This window comes from Scatophagus argus, chromosome 8 (genome assembly GCF_020382885.2).
Source record: "Scatophagus argus isolate fScaArg1 chromosome 8, fScaArg1.pri, whole genome shotgun sequence".
Taxonomy (NCBI): Eukaryota; Metazoa; Chordata; class Actinopteri; family Scatophagidae; genus Scatophagus; species Scatophagus argus.
The window spans coordinates 13724030-13741577 of record NC_058500.1 but is presented as its reverse complement, the minus strand read 5'-3'; the positions used below and the strand labels follow the sequence as shown (position 1 = coordinate 13741577).

At 40.2% G+C, this 17548-nt stretch overlaps 2 protein-coding genes across 6 annotated transcripts; one reads left to right on the top strand and one right to left on the bottom strand.

Moving 5' to 3' along the window:
- Positions 1 to 257: 257 nt before the first annotated feature.
- On the bottom strand, positions 258 to 8495 carry LOC124063603 (differentially expressed in FDCP 6 homolog). Its single transcript, XM_046397414.1, has 11 exons — positions 8316 to 8495; positions 6515 to 6655; positions 6242 to 6427; positions 5102 to 5329; positions 4853 to 4999; positions 3472 to 3580; positions 3068 to 3366; positions 2803 to 2969; positions 2143 to 2341; positions 1449 to 1539; positions 258 to 928 (listed from the first exon to the last, which is right to left on the bottom strand). Exons 1-11 carry the CDS (start codon positions 8409 to 8411, stop codon positions 732 to 734), a joined length of 1860 nt encoding a protein of 619 aa, XP_046253370.1. The 5' UTR covers positions 8412 to 8495; the 3' UTR covers positions 258 to 731.
- Positions 8496 to 9411: 916 nt separating this feature from the next.
- Positions 9412 to 16360, top strand: LOC124063759 (trophinin associated protein). 5 transcript variants are annotated; one of them, XM_046397738.1, is made up of 15 exons: positions 9412 to 9607; positions 10067 to 10153; positions 10544 to 10781; positions 10896 to 11045; positions 11289 to 11418; positions 12086 to 12204; positions 12426 to 12477; positions 13237 to 13382; positions 13503 to 13557; positions 13654 to 13742; positions 13828 to 13905; positions 14402 to 14509; positions 14608 to 14935; positions 15029 to 15231; positions 15777 to 16360. In XM_046397738.1, exons 2-15 carry the CDS (start codon positions 10092 to 10094, stop codon positions 15849 to 15851), a joined length of 1833 nt encoding a protein of 610 aa, XP_046253694.1. In that variant the 5' UTR covers positions 9412 to 9607; positions 10067 to 10091; the 3' UTR covers positions 15852 to 16360. The 5 variants fall into 5 exon arrangements, with proteins under 5 accessions (XP_046253694.1, XP_046253690.1, XP_046253692.1 ...); XM_046397734.1 differs by having other exon boundaries at positions 9413 to 9607; positions 10896 to 11418; XM_046397736.1 differs by having other exon boundaries at positions 9415 to 9607; positions 10896 to 11418; positions 13654 to 13736.
- The last annotated feature ends 1188 nt before the right edge of the window (positions 16361 to 17548 follow it).

The window sequence follows — 17548 nt, the reverse complement described above, 5'->3', positions numbered from 1 at the left end:
AAAGCCGTCAAATTGGTCAGTGATGACGCATCTCAAGTCTGACTCAAACTAAAGAGGACGTGCAGATTGCATATTCAGCAGAGTGGGCTTCGGCTTGTCCCAATGCGTCCTCTTTGCCATTAAAATGTAAGTTATTTTATAGCTTATTTAAAGTAAGTCATTTCAGCTATTCACTTCATCAGTTGAGATTTTATTGAAAGTGAAGATCGCGGTTTCTTTGAATTGTGTGCTGCACATAATTTACCACAGGAATCAGGTTAAGGCATCAATTCACTCATTTATTTACAATTATGTTAACTGACAGTAGAACCAGGAAGTTCATTGAGAGTTTCTCTCTTTCCTGTTCATCAGGAGTGACGTTATTAGACTTGCAGTAAACTCTTAACACTGAACTTTTTACATCAAAAAATTCAAAAATATTATATAAACTGAAACATTGTTATGGGTCTATCTTTGTAATATAGTCACATAATAGTGTTTCAGTTATATAACTGAAATCATGCTGCCAAAGCATTAGTTGAGCAGTGAATTTTTTCAAATACAACTTGTCATTAAAATGCTTTAAACGGCTACCGTCTGTGACATGAGGTCAGTAAATTCCACATTTAATAGGAATGTTAGTCCTGTAAAACCACTGTTGTCATATGTTTCACACTTCATCTCTTGGCCTTTCTGTCAGAAAACCTCAGAGTGACCAGAAATGACCCATGCAGCCTCTGTGATTCATGTTTTTAGGGGATGTCCATATCTCCATTAGAGGCATGGGAGTGGCGTTTGTCTAAATCACACCCGGCTCGGTTGTTAACATTTTCTTTGCTCTCCTCATCCCGATCCTCTGATTCTGATCTCTTTCTAAGACGCAGCCCAGGATCCCTCTGCGTGGGGACCTGGAAACTTGAGAAAGAGCCTCCCAGCGACGGCCTCTTTTCTAAAAACAAGGACGGCACAAACAAAACATTTCAGAAAATAAACAAATGCTTACAGCAGGCAAGTTAATTCATAAGATGAAGATGCTGAAAATGATGACACATTAGTGTCTGAACCCTTGTTAAATGTTAACCCGCCTACAGCTACAGCATTTAACACTGACTTTTAGTAACCTACAAGTACACACCGAGGAAATAATTCAAATGCTGAATTTTCTGCTTTGTCTTCCACCATTTGAGGCACTGATTTTATTACATCATTTTGTTGTGCCCGTTTCTTCTGCAGTTGTTTAATGGTGCCCGGCTGGAGAACTAGTGGCACCAGCTGTTCATCTAAATGTCTTCAAAATAGAATATTTGCATATTGGTAGTAGATTGAAACACACTGGAAAAGATATTTTTCTTTCATTTTCTTGCTTACACCTGTGCGCTGACATGTCAAAATGTCCTCTGTGAAAATGAAAGCTGTAAATCAAGCTCTCTAGATGCTACGTGTTCATGCCGTACAGATGACACACATACCGCCCGGTCCGATTGGTCGCATCAGTCTGTTCATCTGGACGTTCCAGTGTTTGACGTTGGTGCTCGCCTGGCGAAGTTTCCTCTGGGCAGCCTGTCAGAGAAACAGAGCAGCTACCGTTACCACTGATAAAAGTTGTGGATGGCACCACAGAGTCACCACAGGCCATCCCCTTTCGTTACCCCTCTGGGGAGGTTCCACTGACCACTGACTGTTCAGAGAGACTCGGAGCAATGGATTCGTCTCGTTGTCTCAACTCTGATGTAGGATTTGCTACACCCTCCTGTTGCAGGAATCGTTTGTCTTGTTGCCTGCAGTCTTTTCTCAAACAAAGCTTTTTGTTTTTGAAGAAATAGCATGAAACATTTCCTGTCCTCTGCTGTGTTCTTGTCAATAGAACAGCTTTTTAGATCCCAAGAGATTTTAAATATCAACAGGCACTGAACTAGGTTAATAAAGGCTGACGTAAATGGGTTAATAACAGTAGAATAGCCTTGAAATTTAACTTTACTGGTGTACAACATAAAACCGATGCGACTGGCTCAGTGTTTTATTTACATATCACGCCAGATCCCCAATAAGAAACATTTACAAGATAAGAAACTAATGATTTGGACACAGTTGAATGTATTTTTGAGAATTTTTTTTCTTATTTAACTGTGAAATCAGGCAGGGTTTTAATTTTTTGACTCTTACCACTACATCCTGGTCAACCCGGTGTCGGTTTGCGCGGACCTCCTCCAGCTGCCTCTGCGCCTCATCTAAGGCCCGAGATTTGGCCTCCATTTCCTGTTTCAGCTCCTGCTTCTCCCTCTGTGTCTTCAGGATGTACTCCTCTTGCTCCTCCTGCAGGGACATCAGGGCCTTCATTTTCTCCTCCTCCTCAGCCAGTAGGCTGGACACAACAGAGAATACAAAGCAATTAGATTTTCTTTAAAAAAAATGCAGGATTGCTTAATTGTGATGATTAAGAGGATCACATACTCATGTATTGTTTCAGTAATTACATTGTTGAATGCTGAAGCCGTGTCCAGATTTATGTGATCAGTTCATTATGCATGTTCTACTTTAGGGTTGAGAGAGCACAGAAACAGCCACACAATACATCTGACTTATGGCAGCATTCAACAACTTCCTCTGCTGGCGGCTCAACTTCCTCAGGAACATAACAGAACATGAACTCCTTGTAACAGCTAAACTCAATGTCTGCTGTCTGCACACAAGCGCATCACACAAGCTCACACATTAATGTTTGCAGGCTGTTAACCCAAACAAATGACTTCTTATTGTGCGGTGATGGTGTGTGTAAGTCTCTAATCATGTTTTAGCGCAGATAGGTGGCATATAAAACTCTACCCTGCTTGAGCTAAGCGGAAGGCCTCCTCATCCAGCCTGGCTTTGATCTCCTGCTGCAGTGCCTCCTCCAAACGCTTCTGCATCTCCTCCAGCTCGTGGATCCTCTTCCTCTGCTTCTCTGCTTCTTCCTCTTTCAGAGCCATCTCTGCCTGCATACTGACCCTGGCCTTAAGACACACAGCAAGAGGCAAAGAAATTGACCCTCAAATTCAACATAAGTCAAACTCTTAAACTTTTCTCTCTTGTTTTTCACTCCCACACTCACCTCCTCAGCCTCTCTCAGCTGGATCTCCAGGGTACGCTGGAGCTGTTCGTGCTGCTGATGCCTCCTCTGCTCGTCCTGCTTCATGAGGGCCTGAGCCTGCTTTTGTGCCTCCTTCAGGAGTTCCAGCTCAGCCAGCTTACGCTCCCGTTCCTCCTGCAGAGCCCGCAGCCTCTGCAGCTCCTCCTCCTTAGCCTGCCGTCTCTTCTCCCGCTGCTCACGTTGTTCGCGCCGCTTCAGCTTCAGATCTTTGTGGAGGGAGTTTTTTCCCTCCACGTGCAGCCTGATGGCTGTTTGAATGGCTGTAAGGGAGATGGTGTTAAATGTGTCAATATGAAGATGCAGCTTTTAAGATCAATCCAAGACTAATCAGTGATTAATATCACTGAATGTGAGCCTCCTCTGACCTGTAGTCCACTCTTGCCTCTGTTTGGTGTCTGAGGCGCTCATCTCATAAGTCTTGGAGAGAGTTTTCAGACAAAACATGCACCTCTTCCCATCCCGGTCTGGCAGTACCTGTAACAAGCCAAACATTAATTTTATCAGTAAATATCCCTTCATCCTGCATTGTTTTGTTTTATTTTTTGTTTTTACATGTGTTGTGACCATTTCTGAAATATATAGTAGTGAGTGAAAAAAATGGTCTACTTCCTATAATAAAGCATGATTTCAGAGTGACAGCTTGTTTTGCTTTGTTGTGTTACTCACACATAGTTCAGTGTGTAGTTCAGTACTCAGTACTCGACCACATTTTGTTTGTCATCACTCATGTGGCATTGGCGGGCTAATAATTGACCCAGTGTTCATGTCAAAAGCCAGAAAAACAGCCAAAACAGTCTTTCCCCTCTGTTACTGCAGGTTTCAGGATCATAAAGGATCATTCATGAGAATGAGGCTGCCTCTATTATCTTGAGCTCTGCGAGGTTTGTGAGGAAATCTGATTGTGAAACAAAGCAAAATTAGGTATCCAACTGTTGTGCTTTAAGAAACATGATGGTTCCCAGGCTTTTTGGATTATGACACCTATATATGATGCTATGTCTAATTGAGGAGTGTCAGAAACTCACTGGGGGTGGAGAAAGTCAGAAAAGAGGAAGGGTTAAGTATTTCTCCTCTTTGCTGAAGGGTATGAAGTATAAATTCTTTAGAAGAGAGGGGGAGGGTCTTGCGTGATTAGTGCCACGTCACTTACAACTATTGTACAACAGTTTCCACCTTCACTTTAATCTGCATCTTAACAGCAAGTAGAAAAATAGTAAAGTAAAAATGTGTCAGAAAATGTAAATGTAATGTAAAGAAATGGCAATAGCTATTGAGTCAAATTACCAAGTTTGCCAAATTTTCAAACAGAGGAGGCATACTTGGAATAAAAACATCTCTGGTTCTGCTATACTGATTATTATTTATTATTTTAGCAATATAGCTAAAACTACATTTGTTTGTTGGCTTTTGAGTATTTTATGTAAATTCGTGAATTTTTCCAGTAATTTGAAAGAAAAACCAAAGACGAGGGAAGTCATAAAAAGATGAACTTTGGTTAACCAACATGTGACTTTTGTTTTGTGTTTTTTTAATCCTGTGACACCTTGGGGGTGTCCCCACCCCTAGGTTGGGAACCGCTAGCTTAAAGAATGATATCTTGACTCAAATGTACAAAAGAAAGCACATGAGCAGTATGTATTTCTTTTCTGGATAAACTGAAAAAGAACACACTGTTATAAAAAGACACAGTTCTTTCCAGTGTTAACAGCGTTCAACTTTGAAAGATGATCATCTCCAGCTGCTTACCTCCACACAGCAATTCCCATCCAGAGCTATGCTGCCCTGGCACTCCTTGCGGTCCTCTCCGGTGTAGTAGGACAAGTTGCTCGGCCGTAAGGTGAACCAGCGCTCCTTCCAGTTCCTCCTCAGCTGGCCTTTCTTCCACAGATAACCCTGCACGCACCACCACCGACACATACATATACAGTCACCAACTCAATGTAGAGCAAGTCAGGAACCATTAGGCAGACTTCTGTTGGCAGGTGGCTCTCCTACCTCTTTGAGGACATCACCAACTATCTCCCGGTACACTTCCTCTATAGCCATGCTGACAATGCTCTTATCAATTCCTCTGGTTATCTTTCCAGAGTTCATCATCTCCAGGAAAACCCAAACAGTAATGCCATTCTGCTGCGCTGAGTCTTGGGAGAAGAAGTCCTCCAATTCAACACAGTTGAACTCAATACTCATAGCCATGCATACCTTCTTGAGGAGGTACTCCACCTAAAGAGGAAAAGAAAGCAAAAGTCCTGAGAGGGATAAACAACACCATTCATTTACGCGTCTTTGAGAGAAAAACTGACTAACTAAGGTAACTATTTCCTTCACTGTTATCAAGTATCTTTTTGTGTGTGTGGGTTTGTTTTATTTCTTTTACTTCACTAAAGTTGAGGAGCTTTATTTTGTAGTTTCCAATTTTCAACATAAAATGCCACAGTAAATCACATCCAACAATGTCGTCCTCCTCAAGGCTAACTTTTATTTATGTTGACTCTCGATTAATCACACTTAAGTAATGGTATTTATAACACTGTAGTATCGTTCCACATTTGTCCCGTGGTTGGTGTGTGAAGCATGCACCAAAATAAAACTGGATAATGTTTTCTTGAACTCAGTATGACAGAAACTACTCTGCCCTTGAAATGTAGGTCTTTCTCTTGGCAGCAGCTGTGAAAAACAATCGACAGGAAACCAAAATGAGAGTTTGCAAGTGAGAAACAAGCCCACACTGTTGCATGAAAAGAGCACCATGTTCCATGATGGCAAGTAACAAGGTTTCAGTGTATTTAGCGTTTGTCAAAGATCCAACACCAGTTTTAGGTCACAGATTACTGACTACAGTCTCAGAATTGTACAGAACACTTTAAGTCAAAATATCCATGCGGCTAAATTTAGAAACAAGTGTCACCGTCATCATACGCAGCCACGATCAACAATGATTTCAACATGTGCAAATCTGTTTGCTTTTGGTAAATAATCTTCCATTAGACGTGTTTTTTTCAGTCCAGTCATGTTTTGATTGAAGAAAATCAAAACAAGAAATTTTGTCATGCAAGAAGTTTAGAAGAAAATAGAAATTGGAATGAATGTGAAGAAATTCCTTTTTAAGTCTAAACAAATTCTAGTTGAGCCTACCTCGTCAGGGACCATAACCAAAGGGTACTTGTCTTCAGAGAGAAAATTAAAAAGGCACCAAAGCCGAAAAGCATCCTTCTCTGGCAGAACAGTGCTGCTGGTTTTGTCCGTCTGGTAGTTTTTCTTTGCCGTAAGAGTCCAACAGAGCTCATCAACGTTCTCCTTAATAAAAGATCCTTCGACAACCTGCAACAACAAAAGGCAGATATTGAAGAAAAACTCTGGCAGTATTGCAACGCGACAAAAAAGAGCATAGTGATGTGTTTTCATCACCTTATCCAGAATGTATTTGTTGAGGTAGGGCATATAACCCTGACTGGAAACTGGACCATCATCATCATCCCTGAAGTGCTCCTCCAAAGCAACAGGGTCGTGAGGGATACACAAGACTGTGCACAGGTTGTGGGACAGCACCTGAAAAATCACCACATACAGGACAGAAATATTTATGAGCCCTATGGATTTGTTATGTTACATGCTGTGTATGTAATGAACAGTTGAGTTTGTTTGCTGGGATGAAACTTTTATGACACTATTCCCTCAGAAAACATAGACCAACATAAGAGGATGTTCATTTTGGTCTTTGGGGAACTGAAATGTTTCATTTTTATGCATTGTAATTAGATAAAAATATTTTTGTTTTTACGTGCGTACGTGTGAAAAATAAAGTAAAACTTGAGGTGGCTGAGGTCAGCAAGAAACAAGAAAATATTGTATGGCAAAAGCTCAAAGTTTGTTTTACATTTGACTGACAAACTAAAAAGATAATACAGAGAGAAAGAGAATCATGATGTGAAAAAATATATAATAACAATTTGAAAATTAAATAATACAAACAAAAATAAAATAAATGAAAATGAAGATTAACGAAATAGCAAAACATGGAAATCAACTATCTATAATACATGCTAAAAGCATTTATATCATAAGCAATAAATCACATAAACTACTATATCTGGTCAGTGGACTGCTATTAATGTTATTACTACTATATTACTAGGATGTATGACTAGTATACTACTATGTCAGACAGGATTTTACTCTGTAAAACCGTGTTTTCACAGCTATAAATTTCTTCAGCTAAGGGCGTGTAATATCTTGAGATGTAGAACACTTTTTATCAGACAACCAGTCTCCGTGTGTTGAGCCATAACCACATCCTGTCTCTAAACTCCGGTGCACTAAAACATCTGTCATTTCTGAGGACATGGCATGCAAACTGCTTGCTTCTGAGCGCGTCTAAAGAACATGGTGTCTGTACACAGGCCCCATGCATGAGGGGGATAAGCCTAATCATGAGGCTGGCTCCCTGTGAGCCAGGAGTGGCAGGCAGCACATCGCAGCAACGTGGAGGTGGCTGGAAATGGAGGCCATACCAAGAGCGAGTGATATAACAATGAGATCAACAAAAATACAGTGGCTTCATTGAAGCCCTGTGGCAAGAGACAACAATCACCAGCATGTTTCCACATTGTCTCTTTCTCTAACTGTAACAGTGTTCTTTCTATATACACAGGCTCATGGTGTGAAGATACTCTATTCAGCAGGCTGTTCTCTGGTTAGGGCCAGTGCCATAAGACTCTTTGCACTACAAGCTGGTACATGGAGGCCCAGTGTAAGCACAGCTTGGAGATGAGAGCTCCCATTCATATACAGACTGAGCGCAAACTGTTACTCTCGTGCTCTTGCCAGACAGAGGTGCATATTGTGCCTTCTTTCAGCAGTGAAAGCATTTTACTAGAAATATAGGGAACAAATTTGTTCCTTGTCAGACAGCATGGGGTTTATAAACTGAGTTTCACACAGGAAATATTGATGAAAAACTCAGATTGCAAACACTCTTGTTTCCTGAAGCGTGCAACCAAATATATATATGAAAAAAAGTCTAAAATACAACTGCAGTTTTGAGTTTTAGTACGCAGAGCACGTTAAATATGTTCATCTTATCTTTCTCAGAGTGAGCCCACGTGAAGGAATATAAATTGAAGTAGGAAATGAGCAGTAAAAGGAGTAAAAGAGTACATTTCCAAGACGATAAATAAAAAGTTCCCTTAAATTCAGGTAGTTCACTCACCTTCAGCTGAGACTTGGACACCTTACCGCTCTTCTCCAGATCCAGGGCCGTAAAACCATACCAGATGGATTTGAGCAGCTCAGACCGCAGGTCCATGTCTACAGCACAGTTACTTTCTGGTTTCCTCCTCTACGACTCTTCTTCTTCCCTCTGCTGTTGACACAGGGCCCTTAGTTGACAGGCTGACACCCACGTTGTATTGCTGCCGTCAGACAGACATGCAGCTTTAACAGGCTGCTGACACCTGCAGGACATCTGCAGTTACTGACAGAGAGGGAGGTTCTGATTGTATACTAACCTACATGATCTAATCCTGCTGTGTAGTGACGAAAAATCAAGGATTCAGATCCTTTAAGGCAAAAGTCCTTGGTATATTGTTTGCTTTAATACTGAATATATCTGTTTTAACTCATTATATTATCATTATAATTTTATGTTATCACATTATGTTTAAGCTATTTGTATTGATGAATTAAAATGTTAGGAGCATTTTAATATTGTTGATAGTCGAAGAGACGCTAATTTTGACCAATATATATATTGTTTGGTAACCTTGTTGTTAACAAGGCATCAGGTTTTATGTTTTGTCAGTGAAATCCTAATCTACAAAGTAAAGAATAACTAAAGTTGAGAAATAAATGTTGCTAGTAGAGTTCAAGTTATGAACACATGCTAGCAGAGTATCACATATTTCAAATATGACAAACATCTGCAAACCAGAGTCCCTCTGGGGGTAATTTACGTACAGTTATGTATTTTATTTGTATTTTTACAAATGTATTGCAAAGTACTTTAAATTCTGTATGTTACTTGTCTTGTATGTTACATGTGTTTGTGCTACTTTTATATTTTGGTGAGCTATATTTTACAAGAAAGTTCTATTCTCTTCTATTTTGTTCTAATGACAAAAAGGTTCTATTCCGTTCATTTCTATTCTTTTCTACCTGCAGATGGGGAGAGGCGGCGGCTAAAAACAATCACGTGGTAAAACAACTTCGCGTCGTTACCATGGAGCTGTTTATGAAGTTCTGTTTCTGATTGGTCAACGATATTATCATGACCAAAATGCGAGTAGTCATTGGTTCGTATGGCTTCCTATTGTGACCAATGGCGAAGCGCGCTTTTTACAAACGGTTGCCAATCCAGGAAGTTTGCAGCCCACTGCAGTGTGAAAGGACTTAACAAGGGGTCTTTAAATCTGAGAAAAACAAGAACATTTGGAGTTATTTGTTTCAGAAATACTTCACTGGACGCACAGAAGGAAGTAACAGAGGGCTTGTTTTTATTTGAAAGTATGTAACGTATGCAATAAGCGGTTCTATGTGCCTATGTAGCATGTGCTAACGAGAAAATACTTGACACTAAGCCTTCTGCTCTGAATAAGCTAATGTAATGTTAACTTCGCTTTTTAATTTTTGCTAGTCACAATGTCGGTTTGTACTGACTGTGTGCAGGCTAAACTAGTATGAGGTCTATTGATCAGGCTAAAATGTAATTTTTTAAATTGCTTGATAAATGTTGTCTTTTCTATGCCACTGGTGGCATTTGGCTACACGGCGCTCTCTTCACTTGCTTGTTTTGGCTGCTTTCTGTCTTTGTTAACTTTGGACCATTTAAATTGTTAATTGCTAATGAAGTCCGACGTTTTTGTTTCTGCTGCTACATCTTTACACACAGATCGCCCTGAGCCTCTCGTGTGTGTATGTCATTCTGGTTGCTCAAATTTCATTTGCCATTTGTTTCTCCTCAAGTTGTTCTTCACAGTTTGCTCTCATTATGGACTCCTCTCCAGTCCTTCGTCAGCAAAGTCAGAACAAAATCCACAGTGACTTTCTGAGGTAAGCAAGTTTTTGAAGCACTAAGTAAACACATTTTTCTCCAGCTGGATATTGGAACAGTTGTCAGAAATTGTAGCAAAAGCTTGCATGGGATGTCCTGAGGGGTTTGAAATCTGCTTCCCTTATTCTTTAATAAAATAGCTTTTTATTCAAACCATAACATGCACCTGGTCTTGTATGACTACTCTTCTTTAGCATTTTTCATTTGAGAAATAAGACCTCTTTTATCAAATAAAAACAAAATGAACTTATTTATATGTCTCCAAATAAGGCACCCAAAATTAGTTTTGATACTTACCCAAAGTAGTAGTAGCACTATCAAAAAATACAAACAATGCTTGGCTCTAATTGCATTTATTATTTTGCAACTGACTGGCTCTCTCTGCACAGAATGAAGAATGAACATAACAAAATGCCAGTGCACCCAAAGGCTTCCAAACTCCTGTCTGCACCTCACCTTTCCAATCACGACAATGAGAACAAGAATCCAGGAAGCTCAGAAATGGGAAGGAAAGCACCTGTGCGACCAGGTGTAAGTCGGCTTCCGGTGCTTGCAAAATCCCTTAGTCTTCAGACTCCCTCCGACTTCGGTCAGACTCACCGTAGGTGGGAGGAGAAGCCTCTGGCTGTAAGTGCCTCCCTTCCATCCTGTACATTTAAATGTTATTTTTAAAAATTTTGCCATATCATTCTTATTATTGTTATATTATTATGTTCTTAATACTTCATCATTTTCCTACAGGGGAAAGCTAAGAAGAAAAAGCCATGCACTAGGCCTATACCTTTCAACTTGTCACAGCCCAAGAGCTCAAAAATGGCCACTGAAAATCAGCAGGCCATAGGTATTTCACAATCAAGGACTGGTTCGCATGCTGTTCAACCTGGTAACAATGTATGCAATGCTCATCTAAAAACCCAAAACACTAATGCAAAAGCCACTAAACATCCAGTTACATTACTCAGCAATGTGGCCTCAACCAAAGGGAAGTCTAATGGAAAGACTGCAGAAAATACATCTCAGCTGTCAGGACAGTCTGGGCTTTCTAACTTATTTAAGACTTCAGCCAGTTTGTCCCATCCATTATCATCCATTGATAATGACGCTTTGCATCAGAACCGCACTCCTTCTGCACAGGCCGCTTTTAACCCAGAGGCTTGTTTGGATAACATGAACCTGCTCAGTCTCAAAGATCCAACTGGGACATCCCATGATAGACCAAAGATGCAGCTGACTGCACAGGGCAATTTTTCCAAAAGTTCAGCTGGTAAGTTAAACTTGTTGGTGTTTCATCATTGCTTTTGAGCAGAACACATTTTTTGTCCTGCAAAATATTACAGAAAATATTTGCATCCCACATTTGCATCTATGTAGATAGATTTTCATATGCATTCAGTCACATTAGTAGGTGCACCAAGCTAAAGCCGATGCAGTCTAATATATCAGTCCTGCAATAAATCCTACCTTCAGGAATGTTCTCTTGTTTAGTTGAAACTGTGTTAAAACTGTGTTGATTTAATTGTATGAAGGATGATTCTGACGGGTTATTTTTTCCACCGCATTTATATGAATGAGGAAACACCTCTCTTGTGATTAAGTTCAACAGCACCACAAACTGCAGCTTCCTTCATAAAGTTCACTCAACCTTGGACAGTTTGATCATTTAGGACACAGTCATTTCAAATTAATGTTTTGTCTTTATTTTGTATTCGTTTATTTGCCTACCTTAATTGGACATTATTCATTTTTATTTTTTGTTACAACAGCTGTAATTCTCCGTGGAGATGAATGTATCTCACCAGCACAACACAGATGTAACAATTATTAATTTGATAGCTAGATAGATTTTTCATGATGTTGCTGTTACTTTAACTGTATTGCTCACTTGTTTTTCCATGTGAATAGCAGTCAGCACTGTTTCTTATGCGTTTCAGACAAAGGAGCGAACTTCCAGCCCGACCATGCAGCTTTGCTCAGTATCCTCCGGGATGAGGGAGTCAGTGCCACAGGCCTGGGATCTGCAACGCCACAGTGCAAACCCTATAACTATCTGGTGAGCTGGTTTTGTAATTGTTGTTTATTGCCTTATTGCCGTTAAAATGTATTTTTGTCTCTACATTTTTTTTTACTGACAGCTTGTTACTGAGGTGTTGGTTTTGAATGTTTATTTTTGTCTAAATGGTGATTTCAGTGTTTAACCAGTTTAACGTCATAAATCTTTAGACTGTGTTTGATGATCAAATGTGTATTTGCTGGCGATTCTCCTGTTTGCAGCCCCAGAGAGTGTCTGTCATGAAGAGTCGACAAAAAGCTGGAACCACAACAGGTAAGCGTAACGAATGTGTACCTGAATATACATTGTGTGATCACAGTAGATTTGAAAGTTGTTGTTAAACCTGAGAATGGCTGAGTGACATTAGTCTCGCACATGCAGGTCAGGTCAGAGGTAGAAACAGCCAACCCCTGAAGTGCCAGACTATTTCTTGATCAGATGTAGTAATTTCTTGGAGTTTTTTCTTATTGCCTGCACCCAACACGTGGATGTGTTATCAGCACTGGATACCACACGCAAAAGTGGCATCTCTGAGAAAGCTTTGCGAATACAGAATGCCTGTTGTTTTAAAGTTTTTAAAACAAAAAATAACAAATAACCAAAACTTAGTGCCAGCTCTGTATCCAGCTCTCATACAGTACACCTGTGGCTCAGCCAAGAAATAGTCCAGCACATCATGTGCCACTGCAGCAATGCAAAATGTGTTATTGGTGAGGTTTGGAGGTGCTAGCAGGCAGGTTGTGTCCTCCTGTTCCTTTTGTTTATGCTAAACTAAACTGTCAGCTGGCTTCCACCCCATATGTACCATATAAAAAATGAAAATGGACTTTTTCATCTAAGTGAGGAAGAAAATAAGCATCGATACCAAATCACAGAACTGTTGCATTAGGTCAGTACTTGTAAAAATGAACGGTTGTCAAGATTGCTTTTATTATGTATGACGTTATACGATGTGTATAACAAATAAACCAATGTAAATGAATTGGTCTTTGCATGTCAGTTGAATCTGTTCTCTTTGTGCTCGTCTTCCAGGATCAATAAAGTCGGTGCAGTTCTCTCCAGACTCAGCTGCACTGCAAAGTATCCTGCAGAACGAGGGAGTGAAGGTTGGAGGGCCTGTGGGTGCCACACCACGAAGCTCTGTCCGTCCATCAGGCAGAGGCACTTCAATCTACACAGTATGTATACATTAAATTCGTCTCCACTTCACTACTTTTACTTCTTACTACATTTTTTTTTTAGTTGATTTCAGTGCTTTTGAAATACGGTGCCATTTGCTGTGTTACCTCCCTTATCAGGCTCAGAGAGTGCCGGCTAGAAAGAATCGTGTGGAGGTGACCGGAGAATCAGTAGGTAAGGTCCAGAGTCGTTGCTTTTGTTCATGAAATCCAAAGCATCCTTAGCTCTTTGTCCTTTTATCCTGATGTGACACGGCTTTTTTATCCTCAGCATTAGAACTCAAAGAGAGTCCGCAGAAGAAATGGACTCCTCAGAGAGTCCGCAACACCAGGCATCAGCCCATATCTGCTATGGTCAGTGTACGTGTAACATATGCTCACACTCTGTTTGGTACATAGTGTTTCTCACTGTCACTCCCTTACCTCGTGATGCTGCTGCTTTCAGAAGTGGCACGTGTCGACTCCGTACACTGGCACCCCAGGGCTGCGGAGCTGTAAAGCCAACCTTCAGCCACGCCAGGAGGTGAGAGCAGAAAACCACGTCAGTTTGTGTCATGTGTCAAGAAAGCTTTTACACGAATTTGCTCAAAAGTGCTTTTCAAATAGTCAAATAATCTGTATGCACAGAAAAAATTCAGGGAAATGTTTAGGTAAGGGGAGGATACAAAAGGATACATATCTTCCTGTTGGTCTGAAAATGCTGAAATAATGTACATTTTTCGGAACGCTGGTAAACTTTCACAATCGAGATAATCTGCCTTGGATCTCACCAAGATTTTGGATGCCGAAGATGTTAGCTAATTCATTTCTTATCAAAGTCAACATTTGATTGCAGATTTTAAAAGTTGGTGGTGATGATGCTATTTTTGCACTGATAGAGACCTTTTAATGTGGAATAACTACAATAAACTCCAGAGAGAAGGAACAGTGTCTAACATTGTGAAGTTTAAATTATCTAAACAAAAATGAACCTATTGTGTTTGTGTCACACTTGATATGACCCTCTTGTCTGCAAGCAGGAGGTTGTCCAGAGATTATTTGAGGATCAAGAGGACGAGCAGAACACAGACGTGGCAGACAAGGATCCTGAGACACAAGCAGAGCAGCTACCAGTTCAAGCCACAGCTGTAAGAAGTGAACTGAAGTTCAAACCTTACATCTATGCTGATTTTAAATTTTTGTTATTTGTTTAAAACATTTTGTAAAATAACTGCATGCTGCTTAGTTTCCTTCCTCATTCCTTCAGACTAAACCCCACAGTGAAGAAAAGTTAGAGACGAGCAGGGCCAATAGCAGCGAGGAAGAGGACCAGAGGATTGTGGGAGGGCAGCCCTTCATCCAGGCACCACACAGAGAGTCTGTCATTTTCTTCTCAACGGGCAAAAAGCTTTTAAGAGCCCCACGTTTTGAGCAGCAGGAGAGCTCAGCCCATCACGAGCAACATGGCCCAGGTATATCAGAACAGAGAAAGGTGCTGCCAGCACATCTACAGACGCCATCTGTGTCAGAGCCAACCTGTCAGATCAAGCCTTCTGTTCAGAGTTTGCACAGAGGTAACACTGACCTTTCCCACTCCCTATGGTAATTAGTCTTGGAGCGTTACACACTTCATGTACATTGAATTGTGACTTTTTTTCCTATTGCAGACCTCATTGTTCAGAAAACTTGTGCTGTGAGTTCTGCAGTGGCATTGCTGCGTAAGCGTCTTCCTCCTCTGGAGGAGCTGCGTATGGACGAGGAGGTGGCCACCTACACCTCAGCGTCTGTCCCCGCTGCTCCTGGGTTTCTCCCGCCTCGGCCCCGCTGTGGAAACCCGCTGGCCTCCATCCTGCACTTTGAGGAGTCCTCTGTGGGTACACTGCAGATACTGCACACACACAGAAAAGAAGTATTATTTATATGTTAATTCACTTCCCTAATAGTCTTGAAGTGATTTACTGAGAAGTTCTCAATTAGGCAAAATGTTTGGTCAATAAAGTGTGTGAAAAGTCAAATGACTAGCATAAGTCACCAGAGCAATCGAGATTCAGCTTAATAACTGAGCTTCAGAGGTCTTGGCATGTGGAGCCAGTCAAAGCTGTTTCCCCCTTATTCTAGGCTTTATGCTAAGCTAAGTGACTGTGCGGTCCAGATAGATATTTACTGCAGAGACATGAGAGCGGTATCAGTGGTCTCCTCTTTTCTCTCAGAAAGAGAGCAATCAGTTTTATTTCTGGAAATACTGAACTATTTGTTTAATTGACAACACAGTATGATGCCACAAAGTGTACTCCGAGTTTGGTAGTGACATCCGATGTTGCTCGTAGCTCTTTGAAACATGTACATAGATATTCTTTGTACTTATACACTTATTCACTAGTTAATATTGATATTTGTCTTTGTTTCATTATCCAGAGATTTATTCCAATCGGCTGTGATCTCTCATCTGATCCTCCTTCTCCACCGAGCTCTCCGCTGCAAGAGAGATGACTTGCTCTGCAAGTACTTCTATCTTTAATGAAACTGATGTTTGTGTAACACTGTTATTGCCGGTCTTAATACAAGTCCAAAGAATGCTGCTGATATTGTTTTTTAGAGTCCCATTAACCCATTTTGTCTTATAGATGTGTGTGACAGCTCTCATTAGATGCTTTCTAAAAAGAAAAATAAAGGTTGTGTCTATTGAATACTGAATCTTTTACACTGCAGGCACTCATGTTAGTCCGTAATGTAGATCCATGCCTACTAGAAGCAATGTTTATGATGTTTTAATCATAAATGTTTCATGTGTCAATATGTCTAAATGTTTCAAAACTAAATGTTTTAAAGGTCAAGGAAGACTCTGAACTTGATCAGTGTTATAGCTATAGTATACATAAGAATTAGGATGGCTCAGAATGTTATTTGCAGTTTTTTTTAACACACCAGACCCGTCTTGTGTGGACTGATTAATGTTCTCGATGTACAGTGTTTATAATAAATTTCTATGTTTGGCCATATACATGCAGCTTTTGAAATTATTTAAAGGGGCACGCCACTGATTTTACACATGCAGTAAAGTTCACTTTTTCTGAGAGGCACCAGTCAGCCTGTGAAAAGGTTGTGGAGGGCGAGAAAACTTTGTTTGGGCCAGACAGCTCAAATCTTCTTCCACATATAATCTTTGGTGCAATTCAATAAATAAGACAACTATTTTCAGAGTTCAGGGTAGTTTTTATTGCTGGACCAAAGAACAATAAAACTGAGATGGTGCCCATACATCATCCGATGTGATATGAAAGAAATTTAAGCTTACATCACCTTACAGACGTTGTTTCTGTTTTTCTCTCTACACACACAGCTGCTCCAGTAACTCCACCCGTGTCACAGCATCTCCCTGTTTTCTCATCTCCACAATGTAACCAGCATAATCGTCAGTTTCAGTCGTGTTACATAGTTTCCCAACAAATGTCTTATCAAAGACGTTCCAAAAAGGCACACGCTAACCTTCAACAGCCTCTTTTCAGGCAGTTATCATCTCTCTCAGTCTATCCTGCCTAAAACAAAAATATTCACCACAAGGTTCTATAAAGTTTATCTGTCTAAAGTGAGTAAATGGGTAAATGAAAAGCAAAGTAAAGAGACACAAAGTGTGAGCATGGAGTTTTAAAGATGTGGAGGCTCAGGCAACATTATGGTGAGTGTGGGATCAAGTGTTTTTGGAGCTTTGCTCATAGTGACTGACAGTCGGGCTTAGAGCTGAAACAATTCGTCAGCTGGTCGACTGATATGAAACAATTCTGATAATCAAGTAATCACAGTAATCAAGTCATTTATTAAGCAAAATCTGAAACATTTGCTGTTTCAAGCCACTGAAATACCATAATTTGCTGCTTATTTTTCTTTTATATCAGTTAATTTTTAAAAAAAATTTTTTTACTATTTCCATTATTGGAATTATTGATTAATCAGTGATGAAAATATTAATTAGTTGCATCCCTATTCAGGATATCTCAGACCCTGCTGCTATCTACACTGTAATACAATATAAATCTCTGGTGATCTTCACTCTCATCGCCATAATCACATTTTCTTTTACCTCATTATGGCAGACAGAGCCAATTATTAGAACTTTTCCTGAAGCCGAATATAATGCTGTCGCCGCATACTGGTGACAGTATTAAGATGTGGAAAAAAATAATCTTCAC